Consider the following 21,956-nt stretch of genomic DNA (forward strand, 5'->3'; position numbering starts at 1 on the left):
ACCTTCTCGTGCCAACTTCTATATAGACCTGCGTACTACAAATACGAGATAAGAGGGCAAGAGAAAGAAGATCACAGGCAATATGGGATCAAGTATCTTAAACATGATATGGTAAAAATACAAAGCAGGGCCAACTATTACCTCGATGACATAACTATTGTTAAACATTTCTATGTTTGGTGTAGATTTTCCTACCAATAAACCGGAATCGTAACCATTGGTACCTTGCGGTGATCAACACCAAAAAATATGAGATTCAAGTGCTCGACTCTCTTGGAAATCCGCGTCAAGAACGTGAAGAGCTGAAGTATACGGTACACTATGTTCATAACTTATATTATATGATAAATGCATTATAACTCTAAATCACATCAGTCTTGCTTGTTCACAGCTAAAACAGATTGAACATTGCCTTGAACTAGCTGCGAATGAAGTTGAATCCAATTTCTGGCCGGATTACAAAGTTGCATCTTGGAAGGTGAACGAAGTAAAGCGCATAGCCAGGCAAGAAGACAGGTACATGCAACCAATGATATATATCATTAATATTAATGTACGATCAAGAAACGATATGACAATACTAGTCTTTCTTGAAGGTCTTCATGTGGGCTATTTGCGATCAAGTACATGGAGTACTGGACCGGACAAAGGCTTAGAGAAAAATTTAACCAGGTACCTTGTTCGATTTTTTTGGTTTTAGTCTCCTTGCATTGAATAATACTACGCATCCTTTCACGTTTCTTAACTATATCCTACAAATGTAGGAATACATAGACCTTTTCAGGCGCAAATTGGGACCCTACTTGATGACAAGTGCACTCAACAAGGCAGGTAAACGCCGCTAGGCCTATACGTTTTACAGTCGGTACACGACATCGTGTTTGACTCAAACACCACCTCGTGATCTACTTCCAACACCTGCTACAAGCATATCAAACGCAGGCAGACGCCCACGAACAGGAGAAGCACCCCAAACTTCAACCGCATCTTCGAAGGTGACGCCGACGCCCAGTCAAGCCGACACGCAGACAGGGGACGATCAGACGTAGACTCGACCAGCAGAGCAACAACACCCGGCGGCATGAATCCCAACTACGAGCCACCCATCAAGACCACGAAGACACAGTCCACTAGGCAAACCAAGGTAAGTTCTGCCAGATTTCATGGCTACCAGGTAGCATATTTTAGCTCATCTTTTGCGGAGGTTGAACAAAACTGAAATCTCTCGCACATTCTGCACAACATATAGTGCCAAAATAAAATCGAAAATTCCCAGTTATGGTTCCAACCACTGGTCCCTGCAATTTGTAAAAGGTAATAAAAAGAAGATAAATCTCATAGACTATTGAGGTTACAAGTTAGCCAAAACAGCTTCAGAAGGCACACTGATATCATACCTTCGCACTGATGAAGGGAAGAGTGTTTTGCTGGAAGAAACTGGACACAAGTCACTGCAGAAGTAAATTGTGAGCTTTAGTTCAAAAGTAAAATCAAAAACTTTTGAGGCAGCAATTGTAGATATCATATGCCTACCAAAGTAGCTATGTGGATGCTGACAGTAGATGCTACAACTTACACAACTTGTCTCCAAAACTCAAAAATCAAATGGTTGTCTACATAATTTGATATTCTTGAATTTTTGTGTGCCCAAGTTGAGTTTTCATGTTTCAAAAAGTTGAAGTTTCTGTTTTCATACAGTTTCATGGCAAAACTGTGTTTCCAGACAAAGGGCTATGATGTGCACCCATTTACTATTTGTAATTACTTGTTACTTTGATTTCATTATTATAAACAGGGAACACTGAAATGCGCACCCCATCAACTTGTCGCTCTATTCAAATCGTTCAGTGAGAACCAACTTGACGCAATAAAGGGATCGGGCTTCGATCAGTTACGTAAGGTTAAACCAATCGACATTCGGCGTAAGATGTGCAAGGACATTGCAGACACATTTGACCTCAAGACTGAAGAATTTGTAATTAGAGGAAACAGGATAAAAATTCGACTTGAGGATGTAGAGCATATTCTTGGCTTGCCATCCAATGGCGAAGAATTTACAGAAGATCCTAAGAGAAATGTACCTCAACTCTATGATATATACAAAGACAAAAGTGCAAATAATATCAGCTTTTCGTCATTAAAGGAATATTTCAGCGCTAACAAGGACTCTGATGAACACTTCTTACGGAGAACAGTGATCTACATAATTGGTATTCTATTATGCCCTACAACTCAGCCTTATGTCCGGTCAGAGTACCTCGGACTAGTCGAGAATGTTAAAGATATAGAGAATGTAAACTGGTGCAGCCTGACTCTACACAATTTGATATCGAGTATTAAAAAGTACACGGAGCGAAAAACCAACCTCGAGGGGAACCTATATCTGCTTCAGGTAAGCCCACACATGCAACAATGTACAAACTAACTGGCGTACACTACATGTATTTTCTTGTCGCCTGCAGGTATGGTATTGGGAAAAGGTAAGTGTTGTACATATTGACAGAACCATACGCCCATCTGGAAGCGAAAAACCACTCTCTCAGTACTGGGATGAGTCAAAAGGACTCGGGAGAGACAGAATTCAACGGATACATGGATTTGGAGTAGGACGGGTAACACGCTACACAAATCTTGAATTCGAATTCATTTTGTCATCTTTATTGCTGCTAACAAATTTATCTTGGTACTTCTGAAACAGATTGTTGATGACATAACGCGATCACTCCGATACCCAGATCCATTTGAAAACCACCAGTCACACAGAAGCAACGACGAGGTATGAGTTATTAATATCCTACAACTACAAAAAAAATATTACCTTTTATCACCATGTCCAATGATGCAGGGATCACACCATGGCATGACAGTGCTTCTCAGACTTGAACAAAAGTTTGATGATGGCATGGAAAAAATTCAACAAATTCAACAAACAAGTGAATCGATAGCAAGACGATCTGAATTGACACACAGATTGTTGACTAAATTCATAAAAGATTTCACGGTGATTCCCTTGATGATTTACTTCGAATTACTTGCATATGTATGTGCAACCATTCCTAATTCATACATTGAAAAATTCATCATTGCAGGTTGGCAAAGAACAGGAGACAAGGAACACCGACAAGCAACCTGCACCGGACATGATCGCGGACGACGAATTTGTTCGTAATCAAAACAAATCACATGGGAAGAAAACTATCAACAGATCATCGCAAACAAAGGTATTGTCCTATCCCATCTTGATAAAAACTGTTTTTTCGCAGCAATATATACCAACAATACCTCTTACAGGCTACTCGCAAACGGAAGAAACAGCCAGCGGACCCACACGGTGCAAATCGATTAAGGTCTCCATCAAAAAGGCAACATAAACCAATACATGACAAGGACGGTGACTTTGTTTACTATGGCCAGAACAAGCCAACGCAGCCGCTATACATGACAAAAAGTATGACCAGGTTCAATTATATTAATTCCCTTCATCAGTTCATAATCTAACTAATTGCCATCCTAACATGCAGATGCTGATTTTAAGTGCAGCGAACAAGATGCTCCTACTATTGAATACATCAAGTCCTCGACAGACAATGAACAATTAGTGCATATCAAAGATATTGTCATAACAAGAAATACTCTGGAAATTCTTTTTCATAAGGACAGATGGCTGGACGACCAAGTAACTAAACCGATATATATTATTCCTATGCAAATATTAACATATCATCTAAAGTGAATCGTTATTGCGTACAGATCATGAATGCATACATATACTGCCTAGACGATGGCAAACGGCTACAAGTTAGGGCCAGTGGTACGGCGTACCTTGCTGATACATATGCTGCATGTTTCCTAACTTACACTGACTCTGACAGAGAATGGATTGTCACAAGGGCTAAAAAGTATCACAAACATGATATGGTACCTGCAACCACCCTTCCTATTGATTCCGTACTGTTTCTACCAACAACAACTTACATCCTGCTTGCTACAGCTCTTTTTCCCAATGAACATCGACAAATCCCATTGGTACTTGTGCATTGTCAATGCCGGTCTACGAACCATTCAGATACTGGATTCATTAGGGCCTAAAAAGTATCGACCGGAACTAGAAAAAATGGTGAGTTAGTACAACTTCTTCACCCATCCTATGCCCTGATATTTAACGCCAATCCTCTCATACGTCATATTTACAACTGACCAGCTCCAAGGTCTAGAGAATTATTTAGACATGGCAGCAAAGGCTATGGGATTGCAAGAACTTAGGTGGAAGGACCGCATGGTCACAACTTGGCCATGGTCAGAAGAAGTCAAGTCAAGAATCCAGGAAGACGGGTACATTAGATAACATCACTTCATAAATTATAACTTCCCGTTACTTGCTAAATGTCCCACTAACTGTTTCGCAATGATGTAGATCATCCTGCGGGCTATTCACGCTGACATACATGAAATGCTGGACAGGCTTTAAGCTAGGCCTCAAATTTACACAGGTATTTCTCTATGTTTAGATTATTACCAATTAATTTATAGCGTGCCAAATGATCTCTCCTCAATATTTATTCTTCTCCAACCATCACAGCAAGACATGGACCATTTCAGACTTAAGCTAGCGGTCATATTGGTCAACTCTCACCTCAACAAGATCAGAGGAAGTATTTATTCAATATCTAAGGAAGGCGAGCCTCGGCCTGCCGACCTAGGAGAGGACCAACATGTTGACATTGATTCTGATTGAATTACGCCTACTCTACAGTTCTATGTTTGCACTATGTGTATGGCCTCCTAATTGGCAAACTAGTAAAACTAGTTTCGCTTGTGCTTGATAGCCTTAAATAATTGAAAACTCTGAAATCTCAACACAATCTACTGAAAATTAAGTATGGTCTATCCGTGTTTAGTGTCATGTACAGGCTTACCCCAAAAGCATAATCGGACACAACATGGAGATTAGTGATCCTCGGCACAGACCTCTTCATAATTGAGTTTACATTGCACAGTTTCAATGAGTACGTAGAGAAAATACCGGGAACTGTAGACCGACGTGCCGAACATAACAACACAAGGCAACTTCGGAAAAAAATCTAGAATTTTCTTCTCTGGTTTCCATTTTTTAGGCAGAATCAACCAACTATCAACCCAGATTGCTGTTGCCAACCATTGTGGCAGCCAACATTTATAAGGGAAAGGTAAACAAACTTAATCCAGTGAATTTACGAGAGGAGCGTAGTTCAGTTATGTATAAAGAAACACTGAATTCCCAGATAAGCTAATATAATAACCAACACAAAAGGTTTAATAATTTGGTAACCTGTCCGAATGGTACATAATATAAATGGTGGTCCATCCTAATAAAGATAACCCTATTAGCATCTCTACTATCACAACGATTATGCACTTTGGTAAAAATCATGGTGCAGACTCACTTCCGGTGTGCCATGAGGTATCTACCGTGAAACAAATAAAAGTTAGAAATACTTAACTTGTTCTGCCATTCCAAGCATAAGAGAACCAAAGGCATCTTTCTGATTGCAAAATGCTTCACATGTCTCCTACTATATGTCTTAATGAAGTAAAGCCAAATTCTGAACAGACTGATGCTTATCAGGAACTATATTACAAAATAACTCAGACATTCATTTTAGCAAATATGATTTTCCTTGCAAAAAGAAAAATGTATCTCACATGGACAAATAACAGAACCGAAAAAAGAGGAATGATTTTTTAACCATTTGCCAAGGTAGTCAAGTATATGAAAATCTTGGAAAACTTGAACCAGACAGAATTTCAGGAAGTTTTTTGAAGGTAAAGCAAATACATAACTACATTTAGAGGTGGTCTGCACAGTGCAATAAACAAATCCAAAGCTGATGTCCAACACACCTTAATGTACTGGTTCACAGGGGTTTAACAGCCCTAAACCATCAGAGCCTTTTAGGTTTCGAGTTTCGACTGAATATGGATACTACCAAGAAGAAACAGCATGCACAAAACAGTACATAGGCCTTTCATGTACATGTACCCAACTATATTAACCTGCTTTGAGCAAGAATGATGAATGTTGTGAATTAATCCAAACTAAGAACAAGCAGTCCACCAAATATACACAGGAAACTGAGTATACTACCAACGAAAGTTGACATTTTTGGTGCAGCCGGCTTGCTCGCAAATTGACCCGCCCCCTTCACCCCGCCGCACGCATCGGCCCCGCCGCTTGCCGCGCACCTCGCCCCCGCCGTGCGTTAGAAAACCAGACGGGGTCGGAGATCTCCCACTCTTGGCGCCGCAGGATTTGCCCCCTCCTGGCGCCGCCTTGGCCGCAAGTCGAGCCGCCGTCGCCGCTCAACCCTTGACGGGAGACGAAGGAGTGGTCAAATGGAATGGGCCGGCCGCCATTACGGTGCCACGACCTCCTCCGCGTAGGCGCTACATCCTCCACCTTCGTCGACCTATCCTGTCACCGGATTCGACCTGGCGCCGCCTTGCCGCAACTCGACCTGCTGTCGCCGCTCAACCCTAGACGGGAGACGAAATGTGTGAAATGGAATGGGCCGGGCCGGGCCGGTTCTCACCATTCGGCAAACCACACATTAACCTGTGAATTTACAAGATATAACAACTATGCCATTACTTTTTTTTCCAAAAATACCCTTCTTATATCTATACTCCTCTCATATACTTCTCATACTACATCTAAATAATATGTAGTATTCTAACTAATTTGAACCGTTCGATCCAAAAAATAGGTGGCCCAAATTCCTCTTAGACCACCGTAAAATTTTTCTAAATCTATGGATAGCCAAAGATAAAACCATCCTGAACTCCATTGCTCAAAATGATATTGTTTCGATGATCCCAGATCGACCAACATCCCAGCATGATCACCTCCATAAAACAATTGTTAGGGAAATGTTGTATTTGTTCTTGTACCATATCAATCAGTGGGAGAGAAAGGTCCTAAACGGTGTGTAGCGATGTCCAACAGAGCTGCGAAAACTGACAGCCAAAAAGGAGATGCTTGATTGTTTCTTCTGTGTGCGCGCGCGCCTTACTACTATACTAGGTTGGAGTATAAGGTTTGGATATGACCTTAACCTTCGGCGCATGTGTCGTTCTCCATGCAGGCCCCCATGGCTCCGGCGTTCCTTTGTTTCTTTTAGCTTGAGGAGTTGGTCTAACTGGTCTCTTGTCGTGTGGGCAGTGGCAGCGTATTATTTTAGTACAAAGCTAAAAAAATTGTACTATAGTACTCGCGTTGCCGTGGCAACGTTCTGCCATTTTAACAAGAGAAAATCTACGATTTATCATCGAATAACTGCTGATTCTACAATCTGTCATTGAATAAATTCTGTTTACTTCTATACCATCAAATAAATGTTTCACTTCCTTATATGCCATAGACTTCCGATACTACCCTCCGATGCACTGTTCATGAACAGTATGAACAGTATCCGTGAATAAAAAAAGTCACAAAATATGTCGATTTTTGTGCACGCTCTATAATTCATAATCAACCCGTTTTAACTGTATTCACCTAAAAATACTGTATAGAATTCAAACTAAAATTCTTAAAAATGTACTACTTTGGTAACTTCTTGCAATTTTTAAGCCTCATAAAAATTTACAAAAAATCTGAGAAAATTTACTAATATTTCTCTAATGTGATGTAATAATTTCTAAAATTATCTTCCGCGGTGAAAAAATTAGTTCTTTGTAATGCACATTATTACAAAAGTAGTTCATTTTGAGAAATTTTAGTTTGAATTTTACACAGTATTTTTAGGTGAATACAGTTAAAATGGGTTGATTATGAATTATAGATCGTGCACAAAAATCGACATATTTTTTAACCTTTTTTATTCTCGGATACTGTTCATGAACAGTATAGCGGAGAGCAGTATCGGAAGCCCGATGGCATATAAGTAACTGAAATATTTATTCGATGGTATAGAAGTAAACAGAATTTATTCGATGGCGAATTGTAGAATCAGTAGTTATTCGATGGCAAATCGTAGATTTTCTCTTTTAACAATAGAGGTACAAAGCTAAAAAATTGCACTACAGTACTCACGTTGTCGTGATAGCATTCTGCCACACCCTCTCTGCTGCGCTCATGCTGTCGCTAGGCTCAGTGTCATCACTTCCATCTCGTCTGTTTGGATGTTAGGCCACTGAAACGTCAGCGACACATTTGGTCAATTCGAGATTGATTGATTGAGTATTGGACATCCATTGGACTTAGGCTATTGCGTGTTGCCATATTATGCTTGGTCGCTTGGATCACCAGAAGATGTGTCTGTTGTAGCGAGAAAAAGGTAAAGGTCTAAAAAAATTGAGGAAAATATTATTAGCATAACTGACTCAATACTAATTAGTGCTATTCAAGTCCTTCGGTACATCCGTAACTACTGCATGCCTCACTGAATCATTAGACGTGACTACATGTGCTTCACTAACTCATCATGTATGTATTTAACTGACTGTGCGATCACATTTATCACTTCACCGAGTCTCCAGACATGTCACAACCGCGGCATATAATAGATCACTAACATACTGTGACCGTCGTTTTTTTATTATAGCGTGTAAATATAAGCACTACTCTCATCGGTAATCAATACATTCGGTGATTATTCCTTAAACAAATATAATATATATAGTTACTTTTTTTATAAAAAAAAGGTGTACATATGTACACCCATGCCACTCACTTGGGCCCATCCCTGCGTGTGGGACCTTTTATCCCGTGGCAGAACCAAAAATTAAATCAAGGGGAATACCTTGGATACTTGCCGGATTCTTTTAACGGGCCAAACACGTGACATACTAAAAGTTATCACGACCACGCAGTCATTCACATTCACAAAGTCATTCTCACTTTCTCCCATCTCAAATGCTAAAACCTTTAACCACACACAGATGGAAGTTGGAGGACTCGGGGAGTGCCCAATTTGCGCAGGGGACGGCCCCCTTGGCCTCTGCTGGATCCGCCCCTGCCTTCGGCTCTGGTGCATGAGTCCCTCGTTGTGCGGGGCGCAGCGGCTCCGGCGTTCCTCCGTTAGCTTGGTGTGTGTTCGTATGCCTGTGGTCTCCTTGCTGAGGTTCCTCATCCTGCTACATCTGTGTATGCGCCGTTCGGCCTCCGAGGGGCTTCAGACTGAAAGATAAGGCTTGTGAAAGTGGGGCAAGCAGATTCTGAAGGCGTACGTGTGTCGTGTCAAGTGTGAGCTGGTTCGCACCACTCGGTGACTTCGTACACAAAAACTATTACTAGTTAGACCATCTCTAATTATATTTCCTTTATTTTATTTCAAAAAATGATTTTATTTCTTGTTCCTATTCTTTTTATTTTCTCTCATCTCCAACAGCTTACTTCCGAAGAGAATCGCGAAGTAAAAGGAGAGAGAATCTCGTCTTAAAAAAATGATTTTGAGAATCTCTTCTTGACAGGAACCATAAAGGAAAAACGTTGGAGTGTTGAAAGTAACGGAAATCCCTTCACGACCGGATTTTCATCCTTGAAGGTAAACTGTTGGTCGTGGCCTTAAACCAATCCAAGAGATTACTTTTACAGACAATAATCCCTTCGCGAAGGAATTCTTGTTTTTTTTTTTGCGTTCTAACGATTTTTCTTCATGATTCTCATCACGAAGTGATTCTTTATTATTTTTCTTCACGAATCCCTTCAAAAGAAAGCTGATGAAGATAAGAGAAAATAAAGAGAATAAGAACGAAAAGAGATCATAAAAGAAACGAAATAGAGTGAATATGGTCGAAGATGATCTTAGTATTAGAGTTTATTAGTACTTTGAAAAGGGTGAGGAGGGCCTCCAATGAAAACCGGGTACTAAGGGGCCTGTTCTTAAAAAAAAACCAAGAGACAGGCAGTGAATGAAATGGTAGAAGTATGAAATACCTAATTTCCCTGTTGGAGCAGCACATGATATGATGCGAGTGCGCTATCTGATCTAAGCAATGAACCGCCCAGCAGCCGAGTGCGATTCCACGCATGGCCTCAACTGTCCACGCTTGGATGCGTCTGACCAGCCTGATGTTATTACATCACACCTTCTCATGAATCAGGCACCTAAAAACGAAATCCATCAAACGAGGAAGAACGACGGCAGCCAACCACGGTTAGTGGAGACGGACTTTCTTGTTCATCGGACTTAGAATAGGTCTTAAGAAGGAGACTAACCCAACGAAGGAGGCAGACGGTGTTGGAAGTGAGGATGAGCAAAGACAGCATGGTGAAACTATATTAGCTCGATGGCAGACGGTGGACGTAGATCTGGCAGCGAGAGAGCCGCCGGAGACGATGGAGATAGGCAAGAGTGCCTCCAGAGACGGTGGAGATAGATGAGAGCTCGTTGCGTCGGCTCGAGCAAGAAGACCTATAATATAGAACGAACTAGAGGAGGAAGAGTAAACAACAGTCGGCCGAATAGAGATGGGAGCGTAATTTTCATTAACTAATAGTTACTTTATTTTTAGACATCTAAAATATAGCAACACCCTTATTATATTATGTTTGGGGACGTGTCTACGTCTCTAACAGCAACTGAATTTATCGGAAAGCTGTGCTGACGAGAAACTGAGATAGACCAGCGCATAATGTTCATCCAATTTATTGACTGCCACGCTCGAATGGACGCACGGTTTTCTTTCAGTGAAGTGTTTACACTACGGTACACTCGATCGTACCTGCACAACAATAGCAGTACCTTATATGCCATATGTGTATAGGTTCCGCAATACCAGTAGCTAATAACAAGAGGAAAATTGAAGACATATATATACATATAATATTGTATCAGTCACCACATGTAAATATTTGGCCAATGCATTGGATCGAAAACCAGCAAGGAGACCCAAAAGCATCTTGATATAGTACTAGCCCGGCTACGGACGACCGTATATGCACGGTCACACAGAGAAGTGACTCTATTCAGACTAGATAAAAACCTTACTTTGACACGAGCACACAGGTGTGACGAAGATAGATAGTAGTTATTACTATAGAAATAATTTAGTGAAACGTTCCAATACAAACTGTCGTGATTTGAAGTTTGAAACAACCGACGAAACGAACTGCATGCACGTGGATCACGTACAATTGTTGAGTGACTTTTTTTAGTGACGCATTTCTGCTTGCGTACATCGTCAGTTACGCGAGAATTTTGAGCCGCTTGACCGACTTCGCAAAGGCCCTGCATGCAAGAAAATTAACCTCGTTGTTAATTTGACAGTGCTACTAAATTGATTTTGTTACCTAGTATAGTTTAGTACACGGGAGAGGATATACGAAGAAATTATTTGACTCACTCCCACGGCACGTCTCCGACGAGCAGCCAGTCTCCTTCCCCGTCCTCGTAGGTAACCACGTACGGGTGACGACGACGACGATCATGCCGGGTCACGTCTTCCTCTGCATCTGCAGGTTAAAAAAAGCATTTCTCCTCAGTTACGAGTTCCAACCACAAGGGATCGGACACAAGTTACAGGTCTCGAAACCGTGGAATTCGAAATCTCGAACTCATACATTCGGTTAGACATCTCCAATCATATTTTTTTATTTCGTTTCTTTTTATTCTCTTTCCTGTTTTTTTTTCTCATCTCTAACTGTTTTTTTAAAAGATTTGTAAAAAGAAATGAGAGGAATTTCGTTCTGAAATGAAGGACCGAAACCGTTGAAAGCTGGCTGCAGTTGCATGCATTCAGTTCTAATTTCCAGTGAGCTATGTCCGCTACTCCCAGTGAGTAGTGCATTGTTGTCTGAGCTAACGGCGGTGGAGGTAAGACAGCCACGGTCGCCGGCCGCGGGCGGTGCGCACCTTGGTTAGCGGAGGGGAACATGCGGTCGAGCGTGCGGAGCAGCTCGTCGTAGGAGCCGTGGAGGGACACGCCCACCTTCCTGCCGATGGCCACCCCCTCCATCTTCACCTTCACGTACCCGCCGCCGCCGCCGCAGCTCCGCTTGTGCGCGCACTTCACCGGCGGCCACCCCACCAGCTTCTTCCTCCTGCACGACAGACGCAATATTTTTCGATCAAGCCACGCCCCCAAAAGAAAACGTATACGTGACACGATCGATCAAGGTACCGCCCAAAAATGACCCACTCACTTGCTGCCCATTTCACAGTCGACGACTCCGTCTCCGCCACCCTCGCCGTCGCTTCCTTCGCCGTCGCGCACGAAGAGCGGAAGCGTGGCCTTGCCGGCCCCGAACGCCTCGCCGAACCCCCTCTTCCCGCACGCACCCGCCGCGCTGTTGATGAGGCCGACGAACTCCCCGGCCGGCGGGCGCGCGTTCGGCAGCGCAAGGCCGAGCTCCAGCTCCATCAGTGGATGGATCACCTTCCCCTTCAGCTCGGCGCTGTACGCGCAGGCGCGGCCACAGCTGACAACCACTTCGATCTTTAGCTAGCTAGTGTGATACAGACTGGAAACGCAATGCAGGACGAGTAGCTCGTGCGCCTTGCAGACCTACCTAGCTCAAGCGCAGGCACGAGTGAGGTGTGCACTGCTATATATACGCGCGGTGGCATGGCGCACATGCGGATGTGGGGATCCATCGATCGATCTGGGCCGGCGACAGAACTGGAGAGGAATAAACAAGGTGCCGACAGGTTGTCGAGTGCTCAGGGGACTCGGTCGCGGCCGAGCTGTCTGCCTGCCGCCGAGCTGCGCGGCAGCTGCGTTTGCCTCGCGCGCACGTAGGCGCCCCCAGTCCTACCGACACGGGCACACAGCCCCGTTCGCTGTCGCTCGCGTGCAGGGGCTAGTGTAGTGGCTAACGGGGGATGTGCCGTGTCGAATGGGCACCGCCGTGTTGCTTTGCCGATCGAGCGTAGTGCTTCGGCTAGTGGCCGGCTTTATGCACGCGCCCGGCTCCAGTCGAGACTAAGATTGTGTTTGGTTGGGTTGGGTCGAGTCTTTTTTGTTTTTGGCTGTAAAGTTAGTTTCTGGCTGATAATTTTTACTATTAATTTTTAAAATAAATTTTTAATTTTTCAGTATATTAAAAATCAGAAAAGCTCTTTTCAATTAGTTTCTCAGCTTTTAATTTATTTTTTCAGATGTTAGTTTTTCAGCTTTTTAAAAGGTAGCTTATCAGCAGCCTGTTTGGTTGGATTTTTTCTAACTTCTGTTTCTCATAAACCAAACAGGATCTAAAGTTGACTGCTAGCTAGGTGTAGCAAGTAAGGGCGTGTTTGGATCGCTGTATCCGCTCGTGCCTGCATGCGGATGTGCGTGAGCGCTGCGTTTGGTTGCCGTGACGTGCGCGACAGCAGCAGCTCCGTTTGCATCCGCTCGTGCAAGGAAACGCGCCGATGCTGCATGAGCGGAGACGCGGAAATCGACCGTAGCTCAGATGCAGGCCCGATGGATGCAGCTGCTCGTGCGTTGGGTCCACTTGTCAACGGCAACGAACTAGCAATCCATTTTAATTAATTTGATTCAAAAAATCTAAACATTTTCGTGAGCAAACTAGAGATCATTAGCAACCCATTTTAATTAATTTGATCCAAAAAAATCTAAGTCAATATTTAATTAAAATTCTTCAAAAATCATAAAAAAATTCACTAATATTCTTATCCTGTGATGTACTAATTTATAAAAATATTTCTAACCCTAAGTTATTTGGTAAAAAAATGAGTTTCTTTGTAATGCAACGTATACTCATGCGGGCAACCAAACACAATCTTTTCTCAGCCAGACTCAGCATATGCAGCCAACCAAACAGACCCTCATGCATCAACTCAGCCTGACTCAACTCAGCCTGCATGACTCGTACGAATCAGGCTGGGGACATTCGGACAACCAAACACACCCTAAGATTCATGGAAGACGGAAGATCCTGCTGTTTTTTTTTCAAGATGGCTCTTATACTGTAAAAAGGACTACATATATAATCCGAGTCCAAATCAAAAAATGAGCACTATGTGCATACAAAATCACCAGGAACGTACGTACTGATCGCCAAAGTGTGCCATGTATTTGGCACCAAGGTAAAGCTTTCTTTCTCAAGACACATTAAGGCTACTAACACATTGTTTATTTTTATTATAATTATGAATTCTAGCTTTAAAAACAAAAGTAAAAACAAATGATTATAGTTTACAAGATGATTCTCAGAAATCATACTGCGAAAAAAATTATCTATGAAATTCGAATTATGACAATATAATACAAAAAGTCCCAAGATTAGAGCTACAACCTCCAAAAAAAAGGGAAAAAGGATAGTGCCACGCCGACCGAGGTTGTTGAGGAGGCATGTGGGCGTGAGTGTTTCTTGCGAGCCGTCATGGCGGGGAATCTGATGGACACCCCTCCTCCGGGCGGTCCCCCTGCAGACCACCAAGCCAAAGCCAAGGGCAGCACAATCCACTGGGTCTCTGTCACTGGTCATACACTGCATCGATCTGCATGCATGGGACCGGGCACCTCCTTTCCCCATGCCTCGCCGCCGGCGATGTTCTAGCAAGCCGCAGTAAATCTCTCTGCAGGTTTCAGTGCGCCCATTTAACAATCGTACCCGTATTTCCTTTTGTACTATCTTTTACTACCTGTGTGCAAGTTTGGACGGACACGTAGCTGTTTTTAGGCTTGTGTTATTCTAGGGCTGCAGGGGACAAGGTTTCACAGAGTAACCAGTTTGTCAAAAGTTTGTGTTATGCTGCTACCGGAGCCGTACATTAATTTGGTTCAGAACAAAAGAAAAAAAGGGTTTCCGTGTACTAACTCCCTGTGGACAGACACGACACGGCTTCTCTCGGCGCTGCCGGTGAACGGTTACGTGCCTTAGTGAGGTTTTGGTGAGCATCACATCGAAACTTCCTTACCACTGGTGTCAATTTCCTCGTAAAACAGGCTAGTGCGTTATCACGTCGATTCAGATGCACGTAATCTGTCTGTCAAGTTATATTATTCGTGCTCGTGCAGTCCCAAAACTCGCTGTGACTTTGTATATTTGATCCGTGCTCTGCATCCGGTCCATCGAACCCTGAATTTGAACGAGCAGGTGATTCAGACGTTCAGTCTTTCAGACCACCGAACGAAGACACGCAAGTGCAACGAAACTCGCACAGAAGTCTGTCTCTGAAGCAACGTGTCCCTTGGAAGAAGGGAAGTCCGAGAACACGTGCCTCGGTAGTAGCCCTAGCATTGTACGCTTAGAGCATCAGGCTCGTTAATTTGTCCCGGCGATCGGCGCCTCCGCGACTACATGCACTGCACTGCACGGCACGGCACTGAATCTTGGGAGCAAATGGGTGTCAGACTATGGCGCGTGGCAAGTGTCGGCCGGCCCGTGATCCGTCCGGGCCCGGCAATTGTTTTAAGATCGCGTGGCCGCTAGCTCGTCGCCGAGCACGAGATATTCGTCCCGCCCAGCGCGCGCGCTTACAGCCACAGGCGCGACGCGACGCGGCGCGGCTCGGTGCAGGCTCCATGCTCCTGCATGAATTTCGGTGTAGTTTTATATACTAACGAAAATGCTCCCTTCATCCGTTAGATGTATCCAACGACCCGCTCAGTCTACATTATTATTAGATCGATTAAAAATATTTTTGCATCTTTAATATTTTATATGTTAAAATTTATAAAAACTTATTACCGTAGTTATTTCCATATGCTGCATCCCAGTAATCTCTTGCGTATAGATCCGAAAAAAAAAATTATCCATTCGAGTTAATTACTAGTATATATTTCTAATGTTTCAGACGTTCAAATTTAATATTTCAGACGTTATAAAAAATTGTTGCAGAAGTTTTTCGAGAATGTTGCATTCCGAAATCTCTTGTGTACATATCCGGACCCGAAAAAATTATCTATTTGAGTTAATTCCTATATTTTCGTATCTTTAATGTTTTAGACGTTCAAATTGAATATTTCAGATGTTATAGAATTTTGTTGTAGAAGTTATTTTCGTATGTTGCATCTCAGAATATAGGAATTAATTTAAATAGATAATTTTTTCAGATCTAGATCTGTATATTTTTTGTGTATTTTTTATATTATAAATATTGATTTCAAAGATTACATACGTTAATCTTCGATATTGCGATGAGCCGTTATAACGTCCGATATATTGGATGTCTCGACGCTAGCTTTGCGGATATACTAATGCGTGTAGCCTTGTAGGGTACTGCTTGCTGTACTCTGCTAGATCGACGGATGCGTGCATGCATGGGCTTGAAGCAGGGACGGGAGTGAGGTGCATGCCGTACCGGCGTGTCCCCCGGGAAGGCCGGGATCTCCGGGGCCGGCCTGCTCTCGGCGTCGCGTAGCCCTCCGGCCGTCCGGCGCTGTCGGGGTGATGTGACGCGCGCTCCATGGTCAACGACGTCACGCTTGCCGTGCATGTGCCACTCATCGTCTGCAGGTTGAGAGAGCAGTGTCGCGCAGCCGCAGCCGTTGCAGTATCGGTCGCGCACGTTTATCATCGTCGGAGTGGATGTATCATGTATGGCTTTTACTATTTATCAAAACTACAGTAATTTACTGTTTAACGAAACTAATTTTAATAATATTTTTAAAAAGAAAAGTGCATGTAGCGTTGTACTTACTAGCTGCTCCCAGCTCGAACGAAGATCGCCGCGATGGGGAGTACCATGGTTTTGGTGGACGCACGTTCCAGCGCGAGGTTGTGGTTTGCTTCGTTGACTTGTGCGTGATCTGACAGACAGCTAGCTACGCGGTCGTGGGTAGGTGCCACGACAATGGCCCCTGCTCCTGCATGCCTGGCATGCGTGGCAGAAGGTCACTCTCTCTAGCTTGATCGATCCAGCCGTCCAGGGACCAGGTGGCAAAACGAAATGGCATGGAAGTTGCACGACACGACACCGTCCTCTACCGATCAAAATCTGGCCGGTCGTGACAAGAACATCCGAATCGCCCGGCCACGCACGAACGATCAGCCAGCCGATCAGCGCACCTGCTAACATAGCCGTCGAACCCCTCGGCGACGCGCGCCAAATTCTCGCCGCGATCACGCAGAGAGCGTGACCGATGCAATGATAGTAAATTAGGTTTATTTGGTAGAGTTATAAACAGATTAATAATATTTAGTTTAAGTATCTCGTTTTTATTTTAAACTAAAAATATTTTATCCTACAGACTCTAAATTCTATATAAATCTTGTAGCTAAAGCTTTGCTAAATAGTATCTGCGACAGTGCGTGGAGGGGAAAAATTGTAAAGACAATTGGAGATGCGGGGTATCTATCCCTGTACCTCTCGCCATGTTTGTTTGATCCAGAGTTCGCACAGCCCAAGAAGAATCTCGTCTTTTCCTGGGCTGCCACTTTGGGCAACTTGTAGCTCGGGCCTTTCCCCCTGCCAGATGCCCAAAAGCCTAGTGAGCCAAGGTTGGGCCCATTCTGGTCCAAAAGATCCCAAAATCGTAATCAGGTTGAGACCATTCTACGCTTCAAAATTGACCAGCAAAATTAGGAAGAAAAAAAATACCACTAGCATAAAGATGCACTGTCACAACATAAAAGGCAGATGACCTCCGCTGAGGAGCACCTAAAAAGGATCTCCCGCCATGAAAATGGTAGACGATCGGTCATCACAAACCAATCAAAGATCCTCAGCATCTGTCACTCCATGGTGATTGATCTCGACTTTTTTTTTTCAGTCCATGACATATGTTCTTTTTAGATGTCTCGTATGTTCATTCTCTCGGCTTAGTTTTTTCACGCTGATTCCCATCGAAACTGAACATTTCATATGCAATTCACGTCAATCAGTGACCGCAAATAGCCTTGAATAAAGAGGGGAGCTAGTTGAGTGCTCTATTTTATGGATAGTGGAGGTGGTTATATTTTGTACTTTTTAAGTCAAATCAGTTAAACTATAGATGAGTTCTTAGATCTATTTTTTTTAGTCAATCATTTTTAACTTAAAAGCTCTTAAGTTAGAGTTGTGGACAATCGAGGATTTTTGGTTGAGACATATTATTCTTATTTTAAATTAAAAATAAATATTTAAATTATTTTATTTTATCTTACAAATTTTAAATTCTAAATGAATATCGGAGCTGGAACTCTATCAAACAACATCTTACTAAAACGGAATTTTCTTTTAACGGTAAATAACTTACCCGTCAACCACGAAACATTTATAGCAGCTTTGTCAACCTTTAATCTTTCTATCTTCTATCTTCAATAAATGATGTGTGAGTAAGTGTGTAGCGGTATGAGTACGTATTGGAAGTGTGGTGATGTTTAAAAAAAAGTGCTCTGTTCTATTTTATTTAAAAAAAAAGACGGGAATGGGGTAGGAGGGAGCTCGAGACAACACGGTTTGGACCGAACGGCAAGCGTGGGCTGTCCAACAGGTCACCACCGAAAGCGCAGCTGCGAGGCTGTTCTCCGCTGTTACGTAATTCTCCCTCCGCCTCCTCTAGTCCGAGTCCACCACCACCCCACCCGACCGCACCACCACTCCTCCTCCTGCCCCTCACGACGACCGCTCCGGCGTTTCCCCCCGCGCCGCAGCCGACGGGAGGGGAGGACGCCGCCGATGCAACCGAAGCTGTCGCGGGCCGCCCGCAGGCTCCTCTGCTGCGGTGGGGCCGCCGGAGGGGAGGACCTGTAAGTGACGCGCTTCTCGGCCCTTCCTTACCTTTTGCTCTCCTTGGGCTTGGTTGGGTTGGTGCTGCTGTGGGTGCGCCGGATTCCGGTGCGTTGTGTGACCCGCGCGATGCTGTAGATGCATGCTCGGGGTTCGTTCGGGGATACGACGGGAATTGCTTGCGCCTGTTTGCTCGATTCTTGGTGGGTTGTGTTTGATGACGCCGGATGCTGACGAGAAGGCTGCAAGTTTCTGTTATACTTTCTTATTTGGGTTTAAGTAGATTTGCTAAGTACTCAAGGTTGGTGCAAAGGGCAACTGCTTGGTGCTCAGTTTGGTGGAATGGAGACATCTTGGTTTGGTTCGAGAACCGGTTTGTAAAAACGATGGCGGAGAGATGAAATTCGTTGGGATTTGGGCGCTCCGATTTTTGTTGTTTGTTACTAACTGACAACCGACAATTTTTCGTTGGGGAAAGTTTAAATTTTGGTCTTTATGTCATCTTTTTTCTTATCCTCATTTTTCTGTTGCCCTGTTGATTTTTGCTCAAACTTTTATATATACTATGAAATGATGTGGAAAGTTGGCATCTTGGTTTGGTTTGATGCGCCATTCTAACGTTCATGATCCATCTCTATGCCCGGATTAGGCAAATTTGTTCTAGGTGCAGAAGGGACTGGGTATCGATGGAAGTAGATGGAAGGTTAATTGGTAGTACCTCTTCATGTATTTCATGGCTTTGGTTTGTCAGGTCTGATGAAGGAAGTGGATCATTGAGGTGGGTATTCTCGTTGAGGGAGCTTAGATCGGCGACAAATAGCTTCAATTACGACAACACGATTGGAGAAGGGCCACTTGGGAGTGTGTATTGGGGACAAGTCTGGGATGGCTCTCAGGTTTCTGCTCTGTACATCTTGATCCTTGTTCCTTGTTGAGAATTAAAATTTCAACTTTATTGCTTTTAAGTTTCTTACGTGCTAGTTTGTCCCGGGCATCATTATTTTGCACTGTTGGGAAAATTCTATTCATACCTGTCTCACTAAATAACCAAACAACTACTATCATTTTTTTTTTGGAACATTGATCTTTGATTGGATTATCATTAGGTTGTTAGGATATGGTGTCATATGAAAGTCAACAAAAGCCTGTAGATGATCCGGCTACAGGTTTGCAAATCACTGTCTTGTAATAAAGAAAAAAAATGCTCGCATTTGCCCTGTCATGGCTGCAACTATTTGACATGTCTTTATAAAAAAAAACTATGATTGAGGCCTCATGTTGTTGCGGAATATTGTTCTTTTAAAAGAAGTTTCTGGAAATTTTGCATCAAGTATTGTGAAACGAAATGATGTATATTGTTCGATTGACAATTGAAATCCATCTCGTGTTCTATGTCTATATTTTTCTACTGTGTATTTTGCACTTTCTAGATTTTTCTATTGTGTATTTTTGCACTTATGCATTGTTTTCCTTTTTGTGTCTACTTCTGTCCATTAGATGCAAACCTGGTGGCTGAGAAAAATTGTGATGACATGGCGTGCCCATCCATCATTGTTTGTACCCAGCTTTAATATAGGAAATTAAGATGATTTTAGTGCAACCTACTTATTAGCATATGTTTAATGGTGTCTTAGTTCCATCATCATATTTTTTTTAGTTCTACTTCACGTCAAAAGCTTATTAATTATTTGATTCTGCTAATCTTTTTGGATGCAGATTGCTGTTAAGAGGTTGAAGAATGCAAAAAATGGCACGGAAGTGGAATTTGCTTCAGAAGTCGAGATTCTGGGAAGAATAAGACACAAAAACCTTCTGAGTTTACGTGGATATTGTGCGGATGGACCTGAACGCATTCTGGTGTATGACTATATGGCAAACTCAAGTCTCTATGCACATCTTCATGGAACACATTCTGCGGAGTGCCTTCTTGACTGGCGGAGGAGAGCATCAATTGCCATTGGTGCTTCTCGTGCTCTCTTGTTAGTAAACAACCTCTCTATCTTTGCTCATAACAGAACAGTGTTGATAATTCATACTTTGTTGCTTTTGATAAACACGGTGACAGAAATAACTCGCAGGTGCTTTCTCACAGGTATCTTCACAACCATGCAACACCTCAGATAATCCATGGGGGCATCAAAGCCACCAACGTGCTTCTGGATTCAGACTTCCAGGCTCACGTTGGTGACTTCGGTCTAATAAGGCTTATTCCTGATGGAATGGACCATGAAAAGATAGCCAGTGAAAACCAACGAGGGTATCTTGCTCCTGAGTACATTATGTTTGGAAAACCAACATCAGGTTGTGATGTATACAGCTTTGGAATAATACTATTGGAGCTTGCTAGTGGCAAAAGGCCAATAGAAAAGACAGGCTCCGTTAAGACATATGGAATTCGAAATTGGGTGCTCCGGTTGGCAAAAGAGGGTAGATATGATGAAATTGCAGACTCAAAACTTAGTGATAAGTATTCTGAATCTGAATTGAAAAGAATGGTGTTAATTGGGCTAGCATGCACGCATTCAGAACCCGAAAAGAGACCGACAATGCTTGAAGTTGTGCCCTTGCTGAAAGGCGAATCGAAAGAGATGCTTCTGAAGCTTGAAACAGATGAGTTGTTCAGGCCAGACTTGACCGTGAGTTCCCACGGAACATCAACTCCAGATGGGAGCACAGACTCTGTGCCAAAGAAAGATGAATTGGGTGGGGCATGATAGATTGGTACCGAGGCAATGGTAGAATGCATATTTGCGGTATTGGTGCTTGATTTGTGTGGTTTGACATGAATGGAAATGTACAGCAGTTGTTATTTGCGAGTTGCTTCCTTTTTTTAGGATACTTTTTTTAGAGAGAGAGAGGGTAAGAAAGAGTGGGCGAGATGAAGATAGCTGTTATGCAAAGTGCTTTTTCTGTGCCCTGCATAGAAGATGCATAAGTACAGATTTACAATACCTAGAGCATGGATTTATGATATTGCAATTTACGATGCCAATTGAAATTTACGGTATACTAAATCACTTGGCAAGTTATCTTGGTGTCATGACCAAACCAGCTATAGACGGTCGACATCTATTCATACCGTTTTACTTTTAATCATGTGGTTCTCATTACTGCTAGTTTAGCTCTAAGTACGTTTTGCTTAAGCAAATGACTTGTAATTAGTTGGATGGGAGGTTATAATCCGCCAGAGACGTGGGGGAATCGTTATCCTATTCTGTTAGCTGCTTGTATTCGCAACGAACGATATGGAATACAGCTGCTTTCCCCTTCTCGCCACATCTATTCTTCCTCCATTTTCCTGAGATTTTCCACTGAAATCACGTCGATCCACTCGCGTTCGTACTCCATCGAACACGGGTGTGACAAAGGGTACCAGAG

General features: G+C 43.0%; 2 protein-coding genes across 6 annotated transcripts; one reads left to right on the forward strand and one right to left on the reverse strand.

Annotated features, from left to right (window-relative positions):
* Window positions 1-10,776: 10,776 nt before the first annotated feature.
* LOC133926312 (auxin-responsive protein IAA20-like) lies at window positions 10,777-12,970 on the reverse strand. Of its 2 annotated transcripts, XM_062372180.1 has the most exons (4): window positions 12,122-12,958; window positions 11,832-12,019; window positions 11,323-11,431; window positions 10,777-11,207 (listed from the first exon to the last, which is right to left on the reverse strand). In XM_062372180.1, exons 1-4 carry the CDS (start codon window positions 12,337-12,339, stop codon window positions 11,165-11,167), a joined length of 558 nt encoding a protein of 185 aa, XP_062228164.1. In that variant the 5' UTR covers window positions 12,340-12,958; the 3' UTR covers window positions 10,777-11,164. The 2 variants fall into 2 exon arrangements, with proteins under 2 accessions (XP_062228164.1, XP_062228163.1); XM_062372179.1 differs by lacking the exons at window positions 10,777-11,207; window positions 11,323-11,431 and having other exon boundaries at window positions 11,545-12,019; window positions 12,122-12,970.
* Window positions 12,971-18,289: 5,319 nt separating this feature from the next.
* On the forward strand, window positions 18,290-21,578 carry LOC133926313 (PTI1-like tyrosine-protein kinase At3g15890). 4 transcript variants are annotated; one of them, XM_062372183.1, is made up of 4 exons: window positions 18,290-18,598; window positions 19,330-19,474; window positions 20,295-20,557; window positions 20,644-21,578. In XM_062372183.1, the coding sequence occupies exons 1-4, from the start codon at window positions 18,528-18,530 to the stop codon at window positions 21,290-21,292; spliced, it is 1,128 nt and encodes a 375-aa protein (XP_062228167.1). In that variant the 5' UTR covers window positions 18,290-18,527; the 3' UTR covers window positions 21,293-21,578. The 4 variants fall into 4 exon arrangements, with proteins under 4 accessions (XP_062228167.1, XP_062228169.1, XP_062228165.1 ...); XM_062372185.1 differs by having other exon boundaries at window positions 18,292-18,598; window positions 20,671-21,578; XM_062372181.1 differs by lacking the exon at window positions 18,290-18,598 and having other exon boundaries at window positions 18,694-19,474.
* The last annotated feature ends 378 nt before the right edge of the window (window positions 21,579-21,956 follow it).

The sequence above is a fragment of the Phragmites australis genome, chromosome 8 (genome assembly GCF_958298935.1).
Source record: "Phragmites australis chromosome 8, lpPhrAust1.1, whole genome shotgun sequence".
In the NCBI taxonomy this organism is placed as follows: domain Eukaryota; kingdom Viridiplantae; phylum Streptophyta; class Magnoliopsida; order Poales; family Poaceae; genus Phragmites; species Phragmites australis.